Raw genomic sequence first — 26255 nt, forward strand, 5'->3', positions numbered from 1 at the left:
CTGGGGTAGTGATAGTCCAGCACAGGCCTATTCAATTAGTGGCCCAGGGGCCACATGCGGTCCTGAACCAACCCCCAAGTGGCCCAGCCTGTGATCATGCCAGAGATGCAGAGGGCAACCTGTTTCTCAAGTTTTCATAAATTCCCACAGTACTTCAGACCATAAATGCAACACTCCCCATAGCCTAGCAACAGTCTACCTACAATGCCCTGCGTAATTTTGAAGCGTGGCTAGTGATGCTGACAGAAGTAGCCCCAAGATACTGAGTGTAAAACATTTCCTTTTCAACTGTAGCTACAACTGTACAAATTTAGTTTTCATGTATGTGAAGAAATGCCTGAGTAAGATATGACCAGAATTATTATTTAGATAATTTAATTTAAATTTTTCCCATTCAATTTATTTTAGTTTTTTTCGAGTGAAAAAAAAAGCATTTCTACTACCTGAGGTTATTTTCAAATACAGCTCTGTTGTTGTGTTTTTATGCACTTTTTGATTTGCTTTTGTCATGTTGCCAAATTAAAAATGGGAGACTATGAATGAAAAGTGCTTATTTCCCATTTAAATTTCACATTACCAGCTGCTTACTGGGTGCTGAACATGTCAGGCTACATTTCTTGATTTTAAAATTTGGCCCAGTTGAATTTGTTACAGCCCTGGTCTAGCAGCTCAGTCGTACTCCAGAGAAGAATCTGGAGAAAAGACTGAGGTCAACAATGAGTTTAAGGGCAAGGTAAAGAATCTGTGGAGTCTTGCGCTGCTCTTACAGTCAGGATTAACCTTTCTTTTGAAAGGTAAACAGGAAGTGTAAAGGACAGATGCTTTGACTTCAGTCTTCCTGTATGACAGTGGATGCTTTACACAGACTCAGAACTGAGAAACAGTAGGCTACTACAATATCCTGCATTAATTCTGTCCCACGAAATAAAAAACAATAGCACTTATAGATAAAATGTAAAAAATATGTACAAAGTCGATTCTATTGTAGCTCTACTGTAAATTCATAAATGCATCAAAATGAAAATTATGATCAAAATGCCAAGAAAGAATGAAATAAGACAAAATGGAAAGTTATCAGTGTGATCAGACATATCAGTGGATGGTCACATACCTGTGCTCAATCAGTGATGTCCATAGACAAAGACTAACTGACTGCATTACCTTCATTGGAAGGTTCAAATGTGTTTTGTGGCTCTTTAAAGAATTTCTGGAAGGCGGTACCAGCAAATGTCTCTTTCAACCACCACATGGGTATATTTTACAGCTCTGGTCAGGATTTTTTGGCTCTGTGATCTCCTGATCTGACACAGTCTCCATCCTAACAGACAATAAAGCAGTCTGACCCCAGAAACAATAAAACACATGTTGAAGAAACAAATAAATGAATAAAAGTTTAAGTCTGCACATAGAGTGATACAGAGAGGTCTACACAAAAAAGCCTTCCTGAAAAAGCTCAGAATTAGTGAAAAGATTTTTCAACATATACAAACAAAAAAGTTTGTGTTTGGCACTGTATTATTAATCAAATTCTCATTTAAAGCTTAAACACATCTGGATCCTTATTTATATGTTGCTAAACAAAAATAAATTGAAGTGGTTTAAGTTGATGTTTGTGTGGACGTTGTTGATCAGTGGAGTCTGACAGAAGAAGAAGGTTCATCATCATTTTCATAGCTCACTCTGTAATCATAAACATGTGAAATAAAACAAAGTATATGAGATAAAACAGAGGGAAGAAATATAAATTTTAACCCTTTCATGCATGAATTATGACAACCTCATTCAGGATGTTTCTCCTAAGTGTTTTTATTACTCTTTAGGCATAAAAAAAAAGAACTGAACCTCATTTTTTAAAAACAGTTTTGAGTTTGAGTTTGAGTTTTTGACATGTCCACTTGGGTGGACAATATGCGTTTGAGCTTTCAACTAATGATATATGTTTTTAACAAAACAATGAATAAAATGACTCATAATGTGAACACTATGAAATGCTTCATGTTTTAATGTTGTTTAACTAATGTGTTCACGTATTTGAACTTATTGTAATACTCCTTCCATCCCTCCCATTCATCCCTCATTCAGCTCCTTCATCTTGACTCTTTAGCCTTTCCTACCTCACCCTGCTGAACTGTATATTTTTTTAAGTTAACATTTCTTACAAAAATGACCAAAAAATATTGCCCAAATCAGGAGAGGGGCTCGGGGGGTGTGCCGGTTTCATTGCAAGGTCATTTATGGCAATAGACCTGACTTGTCATTACAAGGTCATGTCCAAGTCCAGACTGAAGCAGCATGTAGCTGGACAATGACACGGTGAAATGGTTAAGAAACACTGTACATGACAGGAGACTTCATTCATGTGTTTTAGGCATGTGTGGCCTGATTAGCTGATGCTGATCACCTGAGCTTCAGCTGTCTTCTTGATATACCTGGTGGTATACCTATAAATCTCCAGAATTTACTTGTCAGGAATAAGAGCTCTGGGGGTTTATATAAAAGTCTTCAACTTTCAAAAGACATCAGATAGATCCATTTTGATAAATGAGAAAAATAAGTCAAAATCTGTCATCTGACTTGTTAAAACGTAACAACTTAAATAGAACACACAACACATGAACAATATTTAAAGGGCTTAGAAAAAAATTATGAATTTACTCTTGGTGCAAACAGCTTCCCACTCTCAATCTGGTTTTAGAAATAAACATAGCACGACAACAGCAGCTCTTAAAGTTTTTAACCATTTTATTGGTTTTATTGACAATAAGCAGCATTGTGCAGCCCTTTTTACCAACCTTTCTAAGGCACTTGATATAATGGACCACTCGATTCTTAAATTCAGATTATTTAAGTCAGGACTGTCTGATCAAACAATGAACTGGTTTAGCAACTACCTTACAGACAGAACTCAATGTGTCCAAGCAGATGGTTGCACCTCTGCCTCTCTTCCTGTAACCAAAGGAGTACCTCAGGGCTCGGTTTTAGGGCCACTCCTGTTCATTCTTTATATCAATGGTATTGATCAAAATGTTACTAATGCAGATTTCATTTTTATGCTGACGACACTGTCATGTGTTACTCAGCACCCACCCCAGACCAAGCTCTTATGCAGTTACAACTTGCTTTTGACTCTGTTCAGCAGAATTTTTGTGACTTAAAACTTGTGTTGGATGCTGACAAGACTAAGGTCATGCTGTTTTCAAACTCTAAATCTAAGTCCCTAAACCTGCCTCCAATCATTACTTCTCAGGGTTCTCAGGTTGAGTTTGTTTCGAGCTATAGATATCTTGGTATTTTGATTGATGAGGCCCTGTCTTTTACTCTTCACATTCAGGAGCTGGTAAAAAGGCTAAAACTGAAGCTGGGTTTTTATTGTAGGATCAAATCCTGCCTGTCTTTTGAATCAAAAAAGAAACTTGTTAGTGCCCCTTTTATATCAGTGTTGGACTATGGTGATGTTTTGTACATGCATGCTTTGTCTCAGAGCTTACATGCTCCAGACACCATTTATCATGGAGCTCTGAGGTTCATAACTAACTTTAAATCCCTCACTCATCACTGTTTGTTGATTGTGTGGGATGGTCTTCATTGTCTATACGTAGACTAAAACACTGGCACATTCTTGTCTGCAATATTATTCTTGGCCTTCTACCCTCCTACCTTCAGACCTACATCAGTCAGAGTACAGGATCTTATAATCTTCGTTCCCAGGATCTTTAGTTGCTGTCCGTCCCAAAGGTCAGAACTGAACTGGGAAAAAAGGCAATTAAATTTGCTGCTACCTCAGCCTAGAATGATTTACAAAAAGAGTTGAAACTCAATGAACTGATCTCATTGGACACTTTTAAGAGAAGGTTGAATGACTTGGAAGCAGACACATCTGGATGCAAATGCTTTGACTAATGCTGGCTGTTTCTGGTAAATAGCTGCTGCCTAAATTCTTGTGTTTTTTTTTGTTTTTTTTTTGCATATGGACTACATATCTTGTATTACGTTGTATGACTGTTTTTATGTATGTCTGAAACTCTGTTCACTGCTGCTGTCTTGGCCAGGACACTCTTGAAAAAGAGATTTTTAATCTCAATGAGGTTTTCTCCTGGTTAAATAAAGGTTAAAAATAAATAAATAAATAAATGCCACTAACATAATCCTCACTTGACTCAGAGGGTATGTGCTCAACTATCCTGCAGGCCTTTCTATCACACTCTGCATCTGACCTCTACAAAACATAAAGACATGAGTCGTTACTCTTATGATGGAACTGATTTGCACAACATATTGGTACATTCTAAAAAACAAAATTTACATTCTAATAACATAAATGAATTGATTCACAGCCAAAAAAGTTACTGCAGATGAAGTATTTTCAAAAACAACAGAGTCACAATAATAGTATGAATTGGAGATAAAATATGGCCAGCAATGCATGATGTCAAATTTAGTGGACAGATGATCAATCACAATTTCCTCCCAACACAAAATCAATACTTGGAAATTTCAACAAATATATTGCTCCTTGGTTGTAACTTGACGTCTCCATGTATTTTTTTTTTTTTTTTTACCTGCAAGAATATTCATTCTATTCCTTCTATTCTCTTAGAATAGAAGGAATGGACGGATATTCCTTCACTGCTCTGCACCTTTGGCATTCTGTCGGCCATCTTGGTTTTAAGAATTTTTTGTTGCACTTACAACGGCTGGCCAGACAGTGGCAGTGTATAGGATGACACACTCGCGTCCACTGTAAAGGCTGATGTGCAACTTTGACATCAAGACTCATGCATATAGAAAAAAACAGCTTTTGAATAGCTGTCCACTGTAGTGACCACTATGCATGAAAGGGTTTAAATCCAATCATATCAGGTTTTATTTCTGACTCACAGAGTTGACATCAGGCGGTCTCTGGTTCCCTGAAAACAAACCACAGAGGAGAACTTGAGCTCTGAACCTTCAGTAAATGTTTTATAGATGTTGTTCTGAGTTTTCTCACCTCGAGTTCTGAAGAGAAGGACAGTGAGCACAGAGACCATCAGGAGTTCAGCCACACGCAGAGCAAACATGGCCACATCCAGAGCAGAACATCCTGGACAATCTGTGGAGACAGAGCTGTTACAGGAAGTGATCGGCACATCAAACAACCCACATACTCAGCTCTACTGCTCATCCCACAAACGCATGCTCCTTACTAATGTGGCTCCATTTCAAAGGGAAATAAACAGGATTTCGAACAGTCTAAGATTCATACCAAAGACACATTTTTACGACAAAGAAATACTCAAGCAAACACAGACTTCCTTACTTTTTGTGCTAAGTTTATCTAAAGTGGATTTTGAGTCTGTACCGTGTGGTTTTGAAGAATCCTCATGTCCAGACGTCGTCTGTGTTGTCCCTGGTGGCGTGTTCTCCTTTGGTGTTGTAGTCGGTCTTGTTGAGATTCTGTTGTCTTTGTCTAAAAATAAACAACAAAAAAGTCATTGTGAACTTACCAAGCTTGAGTCCAAAAAAGTTAGTACACTGTGAAATGACCATACATACAAGATGAATAAACAAAACCTTCATTGTATGCATGTGGTGACAGAGGTGTGGGGGTCTCAGGGTCCCTCCAAGATTTTGTGCCCAGGGGCCTCTGTGTTCCTAATACTGTGGCTGATAGATACAGGAAATTTATAATGAGCAAAAACACAGCATGATGTAAATGGCTGTTAACTTTCACTAAAGGTAGTGGCATCAACTAACAGCAGACTGTACTGACATGAACCACTCTGTGACTTTATATTGTTGTAGCCTTAGGGAGGCAGGGCTATTCCCCATCAGCTGATGTTTATCTAAAGTGGTTGTTGAGTCCGTACGGTGTGGTTTTGAAGAATCCTCATTGTGATTTTACCAACCTTGACTCCAAAAAAGTTAGTTCACTGTGAAATGACTAAATAAAAAATACAGTGATATGGAAATCTCTTTTACCTCACATCTAACCCAGCAAGAGAAAATATATTTACTGTTCCGACTTGTAAAATGTGTTGCCTATTGGAAATGTAAACACATTCTGAATTTGATGCAAAATAAGATAACAAAAGTGTGCAAGAGATCCCTCACAGACTTCAACATTTGACAGTGGGACAGTCCTAAGCCTTCATGGATTTAGCAGGAACGCGCCTCAAAGTCAGTGAATGTAGACATTGGGCCACAACAGCTACAACAGCATGGCTTCACAGAAAAAGAGGGTGGGGGCTAGACTGGCCCGTATGTAGTCCAGACTCATTGAAAATCTACAGAGCATTATGAAGCACAAACACTAGAAAGCAAAAGAACTGCACTTTCAGTACTTCACCCCTCAGTCCACAGTGACTTCAGTATTGGTAGAGGAAAAGGTGATGTAGCAGAGCTGTAAACAGGCTCGTGTCCCAACTTTTATGGAAAATGTTGCAGGCATAAATTTCATTCCGATTTTATACTGTGTCCCAGCTTTTTTGGAATTTGGCTCTGTAAAAATAGATGACATTCTCACCTGGTTTGTCCCCTGAAGACGGAGGTCTGAAGGGGAACAGCTGAGTGTTGCCATCAGCAGTCACTTCACACTGCAGGAAGTCGATGTTATAACGAGGCTGAAGGTTTAAATCAGTGAAGCAGCGAGTCTGTGATGAGCTCTTATCCACATCTCTGCCCTCATAAATCCACTTCACCGTGTGTATGCAGAGACTTGATCTTACATGGCAGCGTAATCTCTTCTGATTATTGCTAATTTCAGTCACTGGTAGAGATGGAGACATTAGGAGAAAAAGACAACAGTCACTGAAATCAGAGTTCTTCTAATGATTCAGGATGTTGTAGGAATAAAACAGTCTGAGATGAAAACAGGATTTAAATACTCACTGGTCAGAACAGACAGGTAAACATGAGCGTCATCACCCTGTAAAAAAGGTCACCTACTTTCAGCATCTCCAGTGCAGACTGTACCTCAGTCAGTCATCGTCCTTGTGCATGTGAACAGCCCAAACCGGTCACCCCCCCTTTCTGGACCAATCACTGACCTCAGCCCCTCTCTCAGTGCCAAGTCATCAAGCATCTTCCGTGAGGAGTATCATAGCAGAGCAGGCAGCTGCACGTTACCCCTCATTCTCAGGACTGTTGTTGTTCATTATTCTGTGCGTCCATGAGAACGTAAGTGAATATCTCTTGTTCTGTTAAGTTGTATTTTACTACTGTAATACCGTAGTTCGCTCTGACATGTTTCTTTACTTCGTGTATAGCGTGCACACAGACAGCCGTCTGGATTCTGCTGATCTGACTGACTTATGCTAGTTCTTAGCTTGTTTATGAACCCTTATATATTCTTTCACATATAGTGATGCCTTATCTTTAGTTAGTCATCACGTTTGTTGTATATTTAAGCTCCATTAGTTTTATTTATGTCGGGAAATTGAGCCTCCACTCGCACCAGGATAGGGACCGTTGTCAAATTACTTGACTCTCCCTGTGTGTGCACTTTGTGAAACAGCATACATACAGCTTGGAATTAGTAAATTGATGACACTCCCTTAAAGTTTAGAGACTCTTTTCTGTGTGTTAGAGTCATCCTATTGTTTATTTGTTGTTTAATAATTTCAAATGTGAGAAATAGAATGCAGTATTTGTCATTCATTCAAACTTAAGATTTAATCTGCTTTGTTGTTTCTTTTCTGTATTCTTTATTTGTAGAAACCACACACATCCTAACGTCATAGAACAAATATCAATGTACACCATCCTCTGGCTTCATCTGAGTGAATAAGCAATAAATGAGTGGCATCTCAAAGAGAGACAGTGTGACTGGAGTAGTTTCTTCATCTTCCTGTTCTAACCGGACAACCGGTGGCGTCAGCAGATATATTAACCAAATATTCCGAGTCATTCATCACTGAGGTCACAAAAGTGGTATTCAGCAACCATCACCTCCCTCACACACCCTGTTTCTCTCCTGATGTTTACTGCTGACAGCTGTAACAACCAACGTCTTCATATGTGACCTTCTCTATAAACAGAGAGCAGTCCTCTCTAACAGCCGGTCTGTCTGATTTAGATCCAGGCCTCCTAATCTGCCTGTGTGTAACCAGCTCTTCTGCTGGATTTTTAAGGCTGTCCGTCCATACAGTACTGCTACAGTTAGGCTGACCTTTAAGAACGTTTTCACAAGTCAAAGTGGCGTCATCTCCATCTCTGACTGTGACGTGCAGATCTTTTCTTCTATCTGCTCTTGCTGAGAAAAAAAACATGAAAATTAAACTAAAATAAAAACATATCAGTGTTGTTATAAGAGCATAAGAATTATTCCTTCATAGTGGTTTGTGTAAGTGAAAGGTCACAAAGCTCCTCCATAAGTTATTTTTACACAGCAAAAGACTCTTATGAATATTCTTACCAGTAAGTTGAAGCAGAACTGTAAGAAAACCAAACATGTGAATCCATTTATTCCCCTCCATCGTGGTTCTCTGTCTCTTTTCTGCTCTGAAACTGTCTGAGTCTCTAAATCTGTCCTTATGGAGAGATGCTGAAGCCACTTCCTTTTCTGAGAATCGTGACACTTCCTCTGGTTCAACCCTTCCTTTCAGTCGTGAGAAAGCAAAGCCAGCTCTCTTTTATCACAGGTTTTAAATGTAGTTTATTCTCATTAAAGTGATGATCTTTAGGAAGTTTTAGCTGACACTGGGATTTATATACAGCAGTCAAAGACAAACAGTTAGACTTTTAGCTTGTGGCTAATCTGCCCTGTTCAGCTTCACTGCAAACCAGTGTTAGAGCGATTTCAAAGCCAGTCTATTCTGAGTCTTTGATTAAAATGTTCATTAGTTTTAGTCACGTTTATCTCAGTGTTCATCACAGCCAGAAGTTTCATTACTTTTGCGTTACTTCTGGTCACCTGACATCTTCTGTAACTTGACTGCTAATGAATAATAAACCCGCTCAGTGGGGGTGAGCGTTGTCATCTTGGAGGATAGAGTTCAGCCCCAGACTGTTGAGAGATGGGATCGCCACTGGTTGCAGAATCTCATTTTGATATCTAAGCATTGAGACTGCCTACAGTGATGAAAAACCTTGTTTTTACAGTGAGGGAGATGCCGCCCCATACCATACCACTGAATTCACTAAAAGATTTTACTCCATCAGGGCTGCCAATGGTACAGGGGTTAGAGCTGTTGCCTCACAGCAAGAAGGTCCCTGGTTTGCTTCCTGTTCACAGCCTTTCTGCATGTACTCCGGCTTCCTCTCACCACCAAAAACATGCTTGTTAGGTTAATTTGTGACTCTAAATTGGCCATAGGTGTGAATATGAGCATACCTGTTGTCTGTCTCTGTATGTCCAGGGTATAACCCGCTTCTCGCCTAATAACAGCTGGGATAGTCTCCAGCTCCCCCTCGACCCCCAACAGGATAAGAGGTATAGAAAATGGATGGATGCAGCAATCAGCATTGTGTCTTATTAACACTTTGACTGTATAATGCAGCTGCCATAGGCAGAATCTGGATTCATTGCTGAACATTATTTTAGTTTTATTCAAGTAAAAAACATTTCTACAACCTGAGGTTATGTTCAAATACAGCTCAGTTGTTGTGCTTTTATGCACCTTTTGATGTCCTTTTGCCATGTTGCCACATTTAAAAGGGAGATTATAAATAAAACGTGCATATTTTTCATTTTAATTTGACATTACCAGCTGCTTACTGGGCGCTGATTATGTCTGGCCTGCAGATTCATTTCTAGACTTTAAAATTTGGCCCAGTTGAATTTGAAAAGCTCTGGTCTAGCAGTTCAGTCGTACTCCAGAGAAGAATCTGGAGAAAAGACTGAGGTCAACGATGAGTTTAAGGGCAAGGTAAAGAATCTGTGGAGTCTTACGCCGCTCTTACACACAGGATTAACCTTTTATTTGGACGGTAAACAGGAAGTGCAAAGGACAGAAGCTTTGCCTTCATGAGGAGTCTTCCTGTATGTGAGTAGATGCTTTACACAGATTCAGAACTGAGATACAGTGCCTATAACCCCCCGTTTATGTTTTACTGTTTAAGTTGTTTAAATCCGTCGTTGTCAATAAAATTTGGCTTTTTGGACAAAAAAAATCTTTTGAGTGTAAAAGTGAAAACATATTTCTGCAAAATAATGCCAGTTAAATAAAAGTGTGTAATGCTAAAATACTGCAAAAGTATTCACCCTCTTCAAGCCAGTATTTAGTAGGGCCGGGCGATTACGGCACAAATCAAAATTGAAATTAATGGAACTTTTTACTTTGACTATCCATTTGCTCAACAGTTTAGATAAATAATAAATTTAAAAAATGTACACTGACTTGGATTTTTGACCATAATTTACACTCCAACAAAAAGTCACAGGCAGACTGTAAACACCAAACAACACAAAGCGTAATAATTTTACAGGACCTGCAGAATTAAGAACCACTATACAGACATTATGGAGGGATTAACAAGCGATACACGCTAGGCTGGGGGTCCAGGACCCCCTGTTCTGTAGCCACTTGGGACTCTTTTGCCCCCCCCAAGTGGCTCTCTACATCTGTGCCAGAAATTTGAAATAACAATATGATAAATATTTTTTCTAATGCTATATTGAGATAGTTTTTATATTTTATCCATAACACGTGTAGCTTTTTCTTTCACTAGTAACTATATGGAGGCCTATTTTATCAACATAAATATGCGTCATATCATGCATCTACGGCACATACTGGTGATTTCATGTCTTGGGAACAAAGGTCAGGATGAGGTCTTGTCACAAAAGACACCTGAAGCAGGAGTTGTGCTCATTACGCCAGTTAAGTTTTGAAAATCTGAGAGAAACGGTACCATCTGTTACGCTCCCTGTTAGCTTCCTGGTAAACCCATCGAGTCCTCCTCAAAGGAGCAATGCTTACTAAAATCACTTGCAATTACTATTACTATGTATCTCATTCAACTCATCTTCAAAAATACTGGAACATCCCTTTAACTCAGCTTTCCAATAAAACATAAATAATAAAAGTTAATCCATGAAGTAACAAGTGGGTGCAATTACCTTTACGTAGTGCCAGCCCCAAGCCCCACCATTTCTTCACAACAAGCAAATTATACAGGTAGCTCTATAGAAATATCAGCATAGATAATGATGAAATAGTGGACCACTGTTTGGTAAAATGGCATCAAATAATAAAAAATGACTTTTAACATAAGAAGAGCTGATATTACAACTGTAATGCACATACATTGTGTGTTTAGTCAACACACTCCTTCTTGAGACATGTTAGACTATTCAGACTTTCAGTCCTGCTGTTATTTAAGTATGTACGCCCAGTCACAGCTGCTTATATCCTGTATTTATAATGATAATAACTTTATTTGTATAGCACCTTTTAAAAACAGAGGTTTACAAAGTGCTTGAACATTAAACAGAGTTACAATTAAGACAAAGCAGCAAAACACAAGGAAAGAACACAACAGGAAGGACAAAACTCCAACAACAGAAGAACCCATGAACACATAACCCCAACATCATAATCATTGTAGTTGACACATTACAAACCCAAAAAACATGTCAAGTTAAAAAGACATCATAATACCTAGGTATGCAAAATTTCAGAATAAAAGTAATGACCAGTAATAAACACATAAAAACCCAGGATAACCTAGACCAATCCAGGCCACACAGGAACCCAGCTACATGAAAAGAGACCTAAGGAACAACACAGGTAAAATTTGTGAAAGAAGATCATTTAAGGGAGAACACTGATGGGAGGAGGGTAGACAGTAAAAGACAGACAGAAGATGACATCACATAAAAGTGATTTAAAGGATGTCACTGATTCTGCACGCCTTATTTATGGTATTTTATTGATTGAAAATGAAGATGAGCTGTGGCCTGATAATGCTCTTTGGCTGGGGCCCTAAAATGACTAAAACCGCCCCTGTTTAATAGGACTTAATATGATAGTCATCACATTCTGTTACTTTGAAAATTATCCATGCAGATTGATCAGATTCTTGAAGAACAGGAAGTGAGAGCCAAATTCAGTGAAGGATCTCTGACGCCCCCTTCTGGTGACAGATAGGAGCATGCAACACAACAGGTGTGCATCCCTTTGTCCTCTTTAAGTGTATTTACCACAAACGTTTTTATTCTGTATTTATTTATGCTATGCATCAGTTTGTAGGAGCCTTTTAAAGCAATCCTCCATAGTAAGACATGCTGATTCTCATATTTGCCTTTTAAATGGATGCTGTAAAGCAGGGGTGTCAAACTCAATCACAGCAGGGGCCGGATTCTGGATTCAGGTCTAACCTGAGGGCCTAACAAGTCACCTTTTTATGTAACCTTAAACTGTCAACCTCATTACACCAGTAATAAAATATATGTAAAAATCTTTGCACTGATGATAAACGATTTTGAGGTTAAAAAAGAAAAAAGATACATTTAAAGGGTTACAGTTTGAGCAAAGTGATTTTGACCTTTCAAAAAGGTCAAAACATGAAATTTGAACTGAGAAATTATGTTTTTAAAGGCAAATATATTAGAAAAAAAGTAAAAAACATTCTGAGCTTTAAAGGTCAAAATATGAAATAAAACTTGTAATCATGAAATTAAAATTCAAAATATGATTCAAAATTTTAAATGGAGTCTAAAAGGTCAAACTATGGAATTATGAAGTCAAAGTAAAGAGTCGAAAATATAAGGTAAAATACAAAGTAGTTAAAAGGTCAAAATATCACTTGAAAATTTAAACTATTAATCTTAAAGCTCAAAATATTATGTGAGAGGTCAAAACTATGAGTTAAAATGCTCAAAGTACAAGATAAAAAGGCAAAAATCCCAATTTTGAATCCTTATTGTGAGATGCAAAATTGAAAATATGAAATTAAAACACAAATCAATTCATTTTCCCCCATTTCTGACTTTTTATTTAATTATTTTTAATCCTTACTTTTTCAGATTTTATGACTTAACATGGGTTTCTTAAATCATCAAGTATTAGTTGGCATTTTTATACTAGAGGATATCTGCAGATCTCATACTGATGGGCCAGTTATAACAGAAATATCATATGATCATATGATTTAACTGTTCCATGTGGCGGATTTGGCCCCCGGGCCTTCAGTTTGACCCCCCTGCAAAGAAAAAATTCTACATTCTAAGATTTTGTCAACCCAGGGCATGAAAACAGTGACACTTGCATGTGTTGGTATTTGAGGGGAAATAACCATTTCAACTGAGCTAAAAGCTACAAAAGGCTCACAGGCTGAGATAAATGTTAAAATAGTTTATTCAACAAAAGAGTCAAAGCTATAGCTGCAAAAAGGTGAATACAAACAGCAGAACAAGTCTGAGTCCTTTTCTTCAGCAGACTGTGAATAAGTCGTCCTCCATATCGGCAACCCTGAACATGAATCAGAACTTCAGCGATGTATTATGTTCTTACGTGCAGCAGTTTTGTAATTAATCATGATAATGAGGTAAAACACTAACAGCCTGAGCGTGGGCCTTCAGACCTCAAACAAGTTTAAATGTTGACGTGAACTTCCTTTGACTTCACAGAATTTACTGATAAACCACTATAGATGTTAACAGATTACCAGTAAAGGAAGTTCTATTTTTAACTGTGCCCAGCCCTGCTGTTAATATAAAATATGTGAGACATAGCTTTACTTCATATCTTAGCTCTGTGATCTGTTAACAGTGGTGTAGACGGTGCTGGGATCAGCTGACGCTGTAACACCAGCAGAAGAAGAAGGAGTCATTTTCACGGTGGCGTACGTCACTGTTCCATCATCATCATCATCTTTACCCTGAGCCTGGACAAAGACATAAGAATTACAGACAGACAACTGAATTACATTCAGCATTAACAAGAAGATAACAAACATACTGGATCAGTTCATCAGACTCTAAAGAAAATGGTGTAATAAGGATTCATGGCGCTGAATTTTGGCTCAAACTGGACTCCTTTATATGGTACATAAAATGTAAAATAAGCATGCAGTCCTACCTAATGTCAAGATAAGAGTAAGATTTAAAGTGAAGTATAAAGTCATCATGGTGGGAGTTACAGCTTCATAGTGAGCATGAAATCAGACTGAAGAATAAATATGTTCAAGAGAGCATCAACGCCAAACTAACTTCAAAATACAGTTATAATGCTGGGAGTAAGGACCTAATGCTAGGAATTAAGTCAGATCATCAAGGATGAAGCCAGAACTCTCTGGATGAAGCTGAGCCATCAAAACTGTTTTAACACTTCAGAAACAACACAGTCCAAGGCTGGCCACACACTAGACGATTTTTAAATCTGAAACAATCTTAAAACAGTGTGAGACCACAGATATGAGGACAACTTCAAAAGATTTATCATCTTTAATCCTCTGAATGCACACACGAAACGACTCAGCCAGACTGTCAGATCACTGAAGACCACACACCTGCCGACCTGCCTTTGACCTTGGTGATCATGTGACTTCAGAAAACAAACATGGATGTCTGTTGATACCGTCTTGCTGTCTCTCCACAACAGGCTGTATTGGCGTGTGTTACAGGTGCAGCAAAAATTAAAAAAAACAGGGAAAGACTTGGGATGAAATCCTGGCTGGAACTAAGTTAAAGCTGTGTTCATAGTTGTGAGCGTTGAAAGTACGCACGATCTGGCTGTGACACTACCCCGTCTGCTCACTCTCATTGGTTGTTGTGGATACTCTATCAGAGGCACTACGATCTAGAATCGATATTTATGATTCGGGATTTTGGAGGCTACCCCATGATCTTCAGGGGAGGCAAATCTTGCCCCAAATCAGGTTTAAAATCCTGTCGTGTGTGTTGTATTTGGCCTCTGCCTTTTACATGAAAAATGTTAACACTCTGTCGCCGCCATGAACCATCTTCTTTATTTAGCATCAGGTTTCCATAGTGACACTGTAACTCTCGCGAGATGTGAACATGTCTCTGACTACAGTGTCTCGTAATGCACAAACTGTGCATGCTGTGCACATAAGGATATTACAGTGTGTGGCCGGCTTAAGGCTGAATCCTAATTCTCCCCTTAACCCTCAATCTTAACCCTCAGTCTCAAAATAAGCAGTCCCGTGAAGTGCAAGGGCTGTCCCAATTCTCCCGAGAAATGATTTGAGGGGCAAAATTGAGGGCATTATCTCCCTTAATTTTGAGATGTTCCTGGAGCTCCCTTGGTATTGAGGGTTATCACTCCAAGAAAGATGGCGGCGAATGCAGGGAAGAAATCGAGCAACAAATGTAAGTATTTCTTTGTTAATAGAGATCTAAAAATTACAGAACCACCATTAATCTTAGTTTAATGTTATTTTATGGATTATTTGCCTTTTTGTAGCGTAAAATTTACTTTTATTTTTACGATCGTAAGCCGGTAATCGTGCAGTCTTGTTCTTCTTCCTCTGAATCGACAGACTACGCAGTTTTGGCACATTACTGCCCTCTACAGTCTGAAATCTTAACTGCTATTATGGGGGGGTCCCATTTCTAAGTCAAGAGATGGCCCTTACACTTGGTTTTGAGGGGTGAGTTAAGACTGAGGGTTGAGCTTGAGGGTAAGATTGAGGGTTAAGGGGAGAATTGGGATTCAGCCTTGATGGTCACCAAGTCTGAGATTTTCCCTAAATTTGTTCTTAAAGGCGACATATTTTACTCTTTTAAGACAAGTCTATATTGGTCTCAGAGGTCCCCAAAATATGCCCATGAAGCTTGTTGCTTAAAAACACTCCTGTATTGGATTTTTGCATGTCTAAAAACCCCTCTGTTTCAGCCCAGCTCAGAACGAGCTGTATCTGTGTCTATGGCTTTAAATGTTACTGAGCTGTCTGACTCCACACCTCTCAGGAAATGGATGTGGCTCTCCTGATCCTCCTCTCAGCTGGCACCTCAGAGAAAGATCAGGAGAGGAGGGCAGAACTTTCTGCCAAGCGGGAAGGGCCAACCGAACCTGGGGGAGGGGCTAACACCCCACATGACATCATGAGGGGAGCTCACATTTTCTGAAAGATGGAGAAAGAGAGGCTGGGAGGGAATGGATTTTTCTGGTTCTTGGCAGAGTTGTGGACAGGCCCAAAAATATATGGGCTGATATTTTTGTTAGAAAAGCCTGAAAAAGTGTATTTTGCATAATATGTGACCTTTTAAGAAAGTCTCAGAGAACATGGGATTCATGGCTCGTTCTTAAACTGATGAACTGTTTGCACCTGTGCTCGTTAACTGACGAATACCAGATGCTCTTAAGCTGTAAACAGGCACGTTTCTCCTGATTACCATTGGTAAATGACACTTTTATGTCCATATGAGGGCATGAGACTGCAGGGCAGTGTGGAAACACAGAAAGAACACAGGAGGGAGAGGAGAAAAAGGAAGACATCAGTGACGAAATCTAAATTTGAATAAACCATAAAAACATTCACAATACTTAGAAATACTTTAATAGATCTGAAATGGATGTAGTGCCACTCCAAACAACCTCAAAAGAGAAGATTAGATTTTAAGCACCAGAAGTAGTGGATATGGAATATTGTTTTTTCGCAGTCTCAAATATCCATTGGGGGTCAGGGAGTTAGGGTCAGCGAATTAGGAATGACTGGGAATGGAGGAAAGATAGTTCTTTACAGCTCTAAATGGACCTCTACGCTGCAGTTATCAGAACATTTCTATTGCTACTACTAAAAAAGTGATTTTTACCACAGTTTAACAGATTTACTTGGTGTGATGGAGGTCAATATCACAAATAATGAGTTCTGCAGACCTCCTAGCGTCGGGTGTCGTCTTGCAGATGAAAGGAAACGAGTCTTGAGAAGTCTAGTTCTGGCCTAAGAGGTTAGCTAGCTGAGCCTCTTTAACATAAAAATAATTTAAAGGGTGATGTACTATTAAATCTTTGTGAGGTGAGGGAGGTGCCATTCACAAACCAGCATGTGCTGCTAAACATAGCATATGCTTGTTTACTAAACAGCTCATTTTATGCCAGTCATAGTAGCTAGCCGCTGTTTGAGTGCCAGTTTCCTTTACTCCATGCTTTGTCATTGTTTAATCACCACACTTGGTACCAAATGAAGAGCCGTTTGGGAACCAAACAATCAGCTCTACTGAGCTGGACCAAATGATGGATTTTCCATCCCAAGAGAGACTGGAGGTTGGTGAGAGAGACCTTGGCTGAGGAATGACAGTGACATCAAAGTTTAATGAACTAAACCATGACAAAACTGGACTGAACCAAACAGGACCACTTCGTGGAAACACATCATACATGAGAGGGGTGACACTGCTCATCCAGGCTTTTTAGACAAACCCCTTTTTTTCAATTCCTCCTTGCTGCCATTTCTCAATTTAGAAAGTTATTTAGATTTTATTGCTTGAATAATTCACTTCTTTTGGGACACAAAAGGGGCATTTTTTGGTTCATTGGGAGCAGCACTAGCCACTTTAGAACGATCAAAACATGTCTTATATTTCCAGTGTGCGATGTTTATAAGGTTATTCTACTTTAAACATCAATGGCATCTCATCACTTCTCTTCTTACCCATGGTTCCTCTGTGTTTGCACACTGCCCTGCAGTCTCACCCCCTCACATGGATTTAAAAGGGGTATTTTCTTTGGTAATAAAGAAAAACATTCAAAAACTTACAGCTTTCAAGGATGTGGCATCCATCAATTTGAGAACCTAGTGGAAAAATAAAATCAGCAGTTTAACCCTCAAGGGTCCCCCTAGAAAAACTCATATTTAGGACCCTTGGGACCCAAACAGGTCCCTTCAGAAAAAAGTGCTATAAAAATCATATAGATGAATATTTTTTTCCATTTTCAAAGCTTAGATATTCTAATCAGTTCCAGCCCTAATCAGAAGTATATGTATTTGTTTTATTTTGTTTAATATTTTCTACATTTTATGCCATTTTTGTCATAGTAGAGCCCCATATTTTAACAAGCATAAAGCAAAACATACATTACAAATTACACAGTGGAATGCACAGTGAAGTTATTAGAGCCTGTATATATCAATCAATTCTAACAACATGGATTTTGTTGCATTATTTTTTAGCAGCACAGGTTTATATGAAAAACTCACACTTAGGACTTTTGGGACCCAAACGGGTCCCATCAGAAATAGTGCGTGATTGTTAAACTGTGAAGGTTCGATGAAAAGTGGGGTTGCAACTTTTAACTTTGATCAAAACAATTAACTTTTGAAAAAGCTCATGCCATCAGCATCAACACAGAATAAAAAGACTATTAAAAAAATGAAAAAGTGGCTTAATGGGCCCTGCTGGGTCCAGGGGTCCCAGGAGGGTTCAGAACCCATCAGGACTCTGACTGTGGTCTCTCTAAAAGACTTTCTTCAGAACAGATTAAAGAAACTCTTAAGAGGATGATGGTGAATGAGGCCCTTTGAGAATAGAGCCATTAAGTAAAGAAACAAGCAGGAATGTTGAAAAACTTGAACCACAGTCCTTACTGCTGTAATTCAAGGGTTTTTAGTTATCATATTTGTTTAAATTAGTATTTGACCAATCAGAGAGCTTACCTCATTTTTATTTTTCTTCTTCCTGGTGTAGCTGATGGAGGCATAGGTGATACCATCTTCAGGATCAGCCTGCACAAAAAAGATAACAGCATGTCAACACAGTGACATTTATACAGAATTATTTTGACTTCTCTGCTCCAGGATGCTACAGCTATGAATAAGTCTGAGTGAGCTTTCATCAATTTCTGCACAATTTGGACCATTTTACCTTTTTTTTGACCCACTTTTTCCACTTTACACCAATTTTGCCAATTTTAACACATTTTTGCAACTCCAAAGGCTTTTTTTCAATTTCAATCCTTTCCACCAGTTTTTTTTCTGCCTGTTTTTGCCAATTCTAAACCAATTCTTGCCACTTTCTGCTTATTGTTGCCTCTATTGATCCATTACTGGCACTATTAACCCCTTTTTTTACCAATTTCTGTTCATTTCTGTCTATTTTTCTGCCTTAGTAACCCATTTTTGCCAGTTTAAACTTATTCCAACTTTTAAATACCATTTCATGAAATCTTCCACACATTTTTACCACTTTTACCCTATTTCTGCCACTTTTAAATCCTCTTTTACCACTTTTTGTACCCTTTTTTTTGACACTTTTACCCTATTTCTGTCACTTTTTAATCCTCTTTTCTCTTTTTGTGCCCTTTTTTTCACTTTTACCTAATTTCTGCCACATTTTAATTCTCTTTAACCACTTTTTGTACCTGTTTTTGTCACTTTTAGCCTATTTCTGCCGCTTTAACCACATTTTGTGCTTGTTTTTGTCACTTTTTCTCTATTTCTGCCACTTTTTTCTGCCACCTTGTCTGCACATGACCATTCTTGATTGTGCATGGCTGTGTTCAACCACCTTCAAGTACGTCGGGGATCCTTGGTCTCTGGCACCTTTATTTTGGGGGTCATGGGCTGAAAAGGTTGGGAACCTCTGACTTAAGCTACAACTTAATCTCACACCATGAGACAGACCTAACACACCACTGGTGCAACAGGCCACTAAATTTACACCTCATTACCTCCCTTTATTGCCTGTCTCACACTCTGAAGGCTGTAGGATTCTGTAATCTACCACATCTCTCGGAGGATATGCTGACTCTCGGTAAAGTCACTGATAAATATCTCTGTTTGACACTGTGGTTTATGAAAAGAACATCTGAGCTGCTTGTTATTTCCTGAACCTCCCCCAGTAGATAAATGAAATAAATGTCATTTACTCTACATCATGTAAACAATCACATCTGCTTTAAGTGCTTTATCAATGAAGTCTGACTCTGGTTGTCATGGATAGTTTTGATGCTATTTTTAGCCACTGGTTTAAACACAACACAGACTGACCCATCGTCCTTCAGCTCTAAAAACTAAATGTAAAGTGAATTTTTCAACTCACAGCATTGTCGGTCATCTCTGCTCTGTTCCCTGAAAAACAGAATTAAGGTCCTTGAATTTCTGATCCTTTCTCTTGTTTATCAGGATGTTGGTTGTGCTCTCACCTTCAGTTCTTTTCCATCTGATGGTTTTCACAACAACAATGAGAAGTGTGATTAAAGCCACACCAGCCAGGATGATGACCAACCACAGCCAAAGTGGAAGAGCTGTGGAGACATTTAAAACATTCTGTGAGTTTTACATCATATTCAGACAGAATTTGGAGGGAATGATTGTAGGGGGGAGAAAACACTTTGAGTCTGTACCATCTCCTGTTGTTGAAGATTTCTCATTTCCAGATGCTGGTGTCGTCGTTGTCCCTGGTGTCGTGTTTTTCTCCGTTGACTGTGTAGTTGATGTTTGTGTTGTTGATTTTTTGCTTCCATTGCCTAAAATAACAATAAATATCAAAACAATAGAGTAATTCATGTCAGTTAAGGCAGAATTACAAACCCTGATTCCATCTAGTACCTGCCCACTTTTACTGTGAAGCCATGCTGTTGTGACTCATACTGAAGTTTTTGGAACCTGTTACAGCCACGGCATTTAAAATGTGTGCATATTTCAAGAAAAAATAAAGTTTCTGTTTAAATACTAAATATCTTGTCTTCGTGCCAGTGCTGTATAATTTGGTAAAAATGTGTGATTGCCATCATACTGGACAATATTGCAATGTGCAGTTTCAATTATCATATAATCCATAATAGTATCGTGAGTCTATTTGCTTTGTTATCAAGGAAAAAAGAGAGCATTATGATAGTTTTGAAGTGTGTATTTATCAACGTGAAATATAAAAATATTAACCCTCTGAGCCATAAGCTACTATTTTTTCAACCATTTTATCTCTCCTGGACTTTTTATCTTACAAAGGTTTAAAACATCAACCCTGTGGTGCACAGTCAAGCTCTAAACATCCTTTTTTTTCAGGACAACCTGGGCTTTCAAGAATGTGTACTGCAGTAACGTCACAGGAATTTGAAAAGAGTTTTGGGACTATAGAGACAAAAGAAAAAAACACTAAACAGAAATTTAAACTCAAAGATTTCATATGAGACACAAGTAAACAATAATGACTAAGACTTTTTTGCATGAACTTGTTCTCCAATGTCTTGGGGATCAAGAAAGTGAACAAAAAAAAAAACAGTCATTCTGTGACAGAGAAAGTCATTATATTCAAAAATTTACAAAAAATAAACATCTTGCACTTTCTTAGATTGGCTGATTGTGAGTCATTATTACAGAATTGGGAGGGAATGATTGTAGGGGGGAGAAAACACTTTGAGTCTGTACCATGTCCTGTTGTTGAAGACTCATCATTTCCAGATGCTGGTGTTGTTTTTGTTCCTGGTGTCGCGTTTTTCTCTGTTGGTTTTGCAGTTCGTCCTTTTTTTGCTGTTGATTTTGTATTTCCATTGCCATTGTCTAATGTAACAATAAATAAGAAAACAAAAGAAATAATTTGTTTGTTAAGGCAGAAATACAAACCCTGATTCCATCTAGTACCCGCCCACTTCTATTATGAAGCCATGCTGTTGTGACTCATACTGAATGTGACTTGGTATTGTCTTGCTGAATAAACCAGGGACATCTCTGAAAATAGACTTTTGGATGGAGGAATATGTTGCTCTGAAACCTGTATGTACCTCTCAGTGTTAAAGGCGCCCTCACAGATGTATAAGTGGACACTAATACACCCCCACACCATCACAGATACTGGTTTTTGAACTTTGTGTTGATTACGATCTGGATGGTTCTGATCCTCTTTAGCCCAGAGGACTCAGCGTCAAACCACAGCACACTTTCTCACTTTAGGTCGGTCCATCTCAGGACTTTTTGTCTTACAAAGGTTTTAAACATCAACCCTGTGGTGCACAGTCAAGCTCTAAACATCCTTTTTTTCAGGACAACCTGGGCTTTTAAGAATGTGTGCTGCAGTCATGTCACAGGAATTTGAAAAGAGTTTTGGGACTATAGAGAAAAAAGAAAAAACTGAAATTTTATCTCAAAGATTCTCATATGAGACACAAGTAAACAGTAGTGACTAAGACTCTTTTTTGTTACCCAAACTTGTTCTCCTACGTTTTTATGTGGACCAAAAGTCAAAGAAAACAATCATTCTGTGACAGAAAAGGTCAAAATATTCACAAATTTACAAAAAAAAAAAAAAAACAATCATTGCACTTTTTTTTTTTGATTGGCTGATTATGAGCCATTATTGTCAAAGCTATGCAGGGACTCAAAGGGACATGTCCTGGGATCTCTGTCTCTTTTTCTCTTCATTATGAGCCACTCAGGCTTTCTCCTCCAAGTGTTTACGTACATGCTATTTGGCAAAGATTGACGTGATAACGGAACAGCCTTCTATTGGCTATCACAGCCAATGTGACAACTGTTTTGGGAACTGGATATAGCGACTAATGCTAAGCTAGTGGAAAAATCGATCGAAAAATGGATGAAAAGACTTTTAGCATTGTTGTTGGCTTGGATTTAAGACCCTAGAAAGTCCCCCAAGTTCCAGGCTCACTAGGAAAGCCTTCATATGAGCTCAGATTGATAGCTTCAACCCATCTGGGTACTTTACCCAAACAATACTGGTCCCGCTCCTTACTGGGTGAAAATGCCCCATTATATTGAATGGAGGTAAATGGAAGAGTTTAGGTGATTTAGGATTAAAGAGTGTAAAATATGAAAACACATTTATGGTCATTGAGAGCCCAAATCCAGTATTTAGTGGGTTATGGATAAAAAAAATCTGACATTTTTGAGTAATGACTGACATCTTAGAATTATAAAAGGGCACAGAGTTTTAGGTGTACGTATGCGATGTCATTTACACACTGGTGAATGTGTGAAAAATCAGTTTCTTGTTACAGAGGGATCACTATCTTAAAGTCATTAGAGACACATTAACAGTCTGACATTTGGCCTCTATAATACTCTCTAGTTACAACTTAAAGACATAGTGCTCTTTCTTCGTCATTTAAAGTCCCTGTATAGAGACAAAAAAATCTTTATTTTACTTTTGTTGTATGATAGGCCATTGTGTTATGAACCATCAGGCCAAATTTCAGACATGAAAAACATCTCTAAGTTTTCAAATTGAGCTCAAAAATTATAAAAAATGAGGCCGTAATGTCTGCTCTAGGATGATGTGGGTGTGTCTGTTGAATAAGCGGAAGCCACGCCCACTCAGGAGAAATATGGTCCTCTCAGAATTTAAAAAAAAAATGCTTCTGATAAGATCGCAGCTGTCTGGCTAAGACAAAAGTTGGGGATTAAATTTACTGTTTTCTGGCACAAATCTCTCTGTTATGGTGCTTTTTACGACCTGGGCCTGATTATCCAATGGGTATAATAAGCACAGGTCTAGGGGCCTATGTCTTTGAGAGAAAAAAAAAGTTTTCTGCTTCCTCGTTAACACAGTGCTGAACGAACGTTGAGTTTGTGCCCTGTTTGGGACTGCTAACGCCTTACCCAGTCCTCCTGAATTTCTCACCATTACCACCTGCTTGTGCAGTGTGTGTCATCCCCTCCCATCCGCACCCGCACCTGCAACATGTGTACAGCATGGAATGACAGACACTGCGTTTAGAATAAGAAATTTTAATACTGCATTCACTTAAGCACTTCCCTTGAAAAATCAGGTTTTTCACTGTTCTAATCAAAGTGTTCTCACTGAATGGAGCACGAAAGAAACACATCCTTGTCAGCTGTAACGTTCCAAAAAACATCAGCTATAACAGCTTGCAGCCGGACCAATTACAGCCCTGGTTACATTGATAATAGTAACGTCAGAGTCAAATATACAGACTTTATGTACACATTTTACATTTTAAAGTTGTAGGCGGAATTATTTTCTTGATCATTGTTTGCGAGTGCAAAAAGGTGCAGTGCACTCTGTTAGTTATCAAAGACAGAAAGTTTTTACTCTGTTTGCCCCTTTCTGTCCTTGTGCATCAATACACTTGATGTAAAAAGGCCATCTTTCATGAAAGAGACATTTTCCCTCTTGAATAACAATGTTATGGCTAAATATCACTAATCCAGTGTCTCTGCCTGTACGTCACGATGCGCATCAGTGCAGTAGGGATGCTCAAAAGTCTGCAGCATTTAAATTTCTGTGCATTTAATTTCTAATTACGCAGAGTCTTGACAAACTTAAATGTGAAAGTGCGAGAAAAACTTGCTGAAGGTGTCAGGTAGGAGAGGCAGTGGGACACAAACACAGACAATGGCTTTCTAAAAGTTATCCTGGAAGGATAACCACTAAATCACAAACAATGGTAGAAGGAGGAAAACACAAACTCAAGATAATCAGCCCCAAACCAAAAAAAAAAACCCTGTTCTTGATAATATGGAGAAAAGGGGGAAACTAAACCTCTGCTGCCCTGCAGCTGAAAAGGAACACAAACTTCAAAAGGGGAAACAAAAAGGCTGGTTCATGGGGTAAATAGTTATTCTTGTTCCTAAACAAAACCTTTACTTTGAAAAGCTTAAGCACATACTGCAGAAAAAAATAGAAAACCTTAATATTAATATTTCTGCATATTCAGAAATATGCATCTGTGACCTCACATTTGGCTGTTTTTCTTTTAGGAACTGTTCCCATGGCAGAGTTTTACACAAAACTCTTACTTTACCCGTGTTATATAGCATTAAAGATAAACATCAGACATTTCTGACTGTTTATAGGAAGCATAAATAAAACGTTTACATCTTCAAAATGTTGAAAGAGGACATAGATTTATTGGCTTTTTAAAATCAATTTTTTATTGAAGTTGTCTTGTGAACAGTGCATGAAAGAGCTGGTTATGCAAAAATAAATGATACTAAACTCAGGGGATGGATGCTTCACATGGACCCTCCTTAGTCTGGGCTAAGCCCAGTACATTTGACACATCTGGCTCCGCCCCCTGCTATAGGTGTTCCCTGTTGATGCTCTTTGACAGAGGTGATTATATCTGTAGTCGGTTTGTGTAGATCCGCTTTAAGCTACAGGTATTTTCAACAAATACAAGCTGAATATTCAAAACCTTCATTGCATGCATGTGGTTTTTGTCATGTAAAAAACAGGCTGTCGACAAACATTTTTAGTCATAGTTTTAGTCGATGAAATGAACACTGAAGCCGTCTGACATTGTGATTGCAATTAGAGTAAGAGTGCTGCACTACTTTGTCCAGTATTTGGTTTTTCATAGGTTAAAGGGATCACTGCATTCAGTTTTCATTCAGATTTTATACCGTGTCCTAAATTTTTTGGAATTAGGCTCTGTAAAAATAAAGACATTCTTACCTGGTTTGTCCCCTGAAGACGGAGGTCTGAAGGGGAACAGCTGACGGTTGTTATCACCAGTCACTTCACACTGCAGTGAGTCGATGTTATGATGAGGCTCAAGGGTTAAATCAGTGAAGCAGTGAGTCTGTGTTGTCATCTGTTTCACATCCGTATGCTTATAAAGCCACTTCACCTTGTGTATGCATTGGTTAGATATCACATGGCAGCGTAATTGCTTTGGCTTTTTGCTAATTTCAGTCACTGGTAGAGATGGAGACATTAGGAGAAAAAGACAACAGTCACTGAAATCAGAGTTCTTCTAATGATTCAGGATGTTGTAGGAATAAAACAGTCTGAGCTGAAAACAGGATTTAAATACTCACTGGTCAGAACAGACAGGTCAACCTGAGCGTCGTCGCCATGTTTCCCTCCTGATGTGTACTGCTGACAGCTGTAACGACCAACATCTTCATGTGTGACCTTCTTTATAACCAGAGAGCAGTCCTCTCTAACAGCCAGTCTGTCTGATTTAGATCCAGGCCTCTTGATCTGCCCGTGTTTAACCAGCTCTTCTGCTGGATTTTTAAAGCTGTCTGTCCATGTAGTACTGCTACAGTTAGGCTGGTCTCTAAGGACGTTTTCACAAGTCAAAGTGGCGTCATCTCCAACTCTGGCTGTGATGTAAAGATCTTTAATTCCATCTGCTCTGGCTGAGAAAAAAAAACAAGAAAGTTAAACTGAAATGAAAACATATCAAACTTGTTATAAGAGTCTGAGAATTATTCCTACATAGTGGTTTGCTTAAGTTAAAAGGTTACAAAGCTCCTCCATAAGTTATCTTTACTTTATCTTATGAATATTCCTACCAGCGAATTGAAGCAGAACTGTAAGAAAACCAAAAATGTAAATCCATTTATTCCCCTCCATCGTGGTTCTCTGTCTCTTCTTCTGCTCTGAAACTGTTGGAGTCTCTAAATGTGTCCTCATGAAGAGAGATGCTGAAGCCACTTCCTTTTCT

General features: G+C 38.5%; 1 protein-coding gene across 1 annotated transcript; it reads right to left on the reverse strand.

Moving 5' to 3' along the window:
* Positions 1-13668: 13668 nt before the first annotated feature.
* LOC121521166 lies at positions 13669-26204 on the reverse strand. The gene is made up of 9 exons (XM_041804921.1): positions 26104-26204; positions 25621-25947; positions 25256-25498; positions 21253-21384; positions 20229-20351; positions 20028-20129; positions 19925-19953; positions 18541-18609; positions 13669-13806 (listed from the first exon to the last, which is right to left on the reverse strand). The coding sequence occupies exons 1-9, from the start codon at positions 26162-26164 to the stop codon at positions 13669-13671; spliced, it is 1224 nt and encodes a 407-aa protein (XP_041660855.1). The 5' UTR covers positions 26165-26204.
* Between the last annotated feature and the right edge of the window lie 51 nt (positions 26205-26255).

The sequence above is a fragment of the Cheilinus undulatus genome, linkage group 14 (assembly GCF_018320785.1).
Source record: "Cheilinus undulatus linkage group 14, ASM1832078v1, whole genome shotgun sequence".
Lineage (NCBI taxonomy): Eukaryota > Metazoa > Chordata > Actinopteri > Labriformes > Labridae > Cheilinus > Cheilinus undulatus.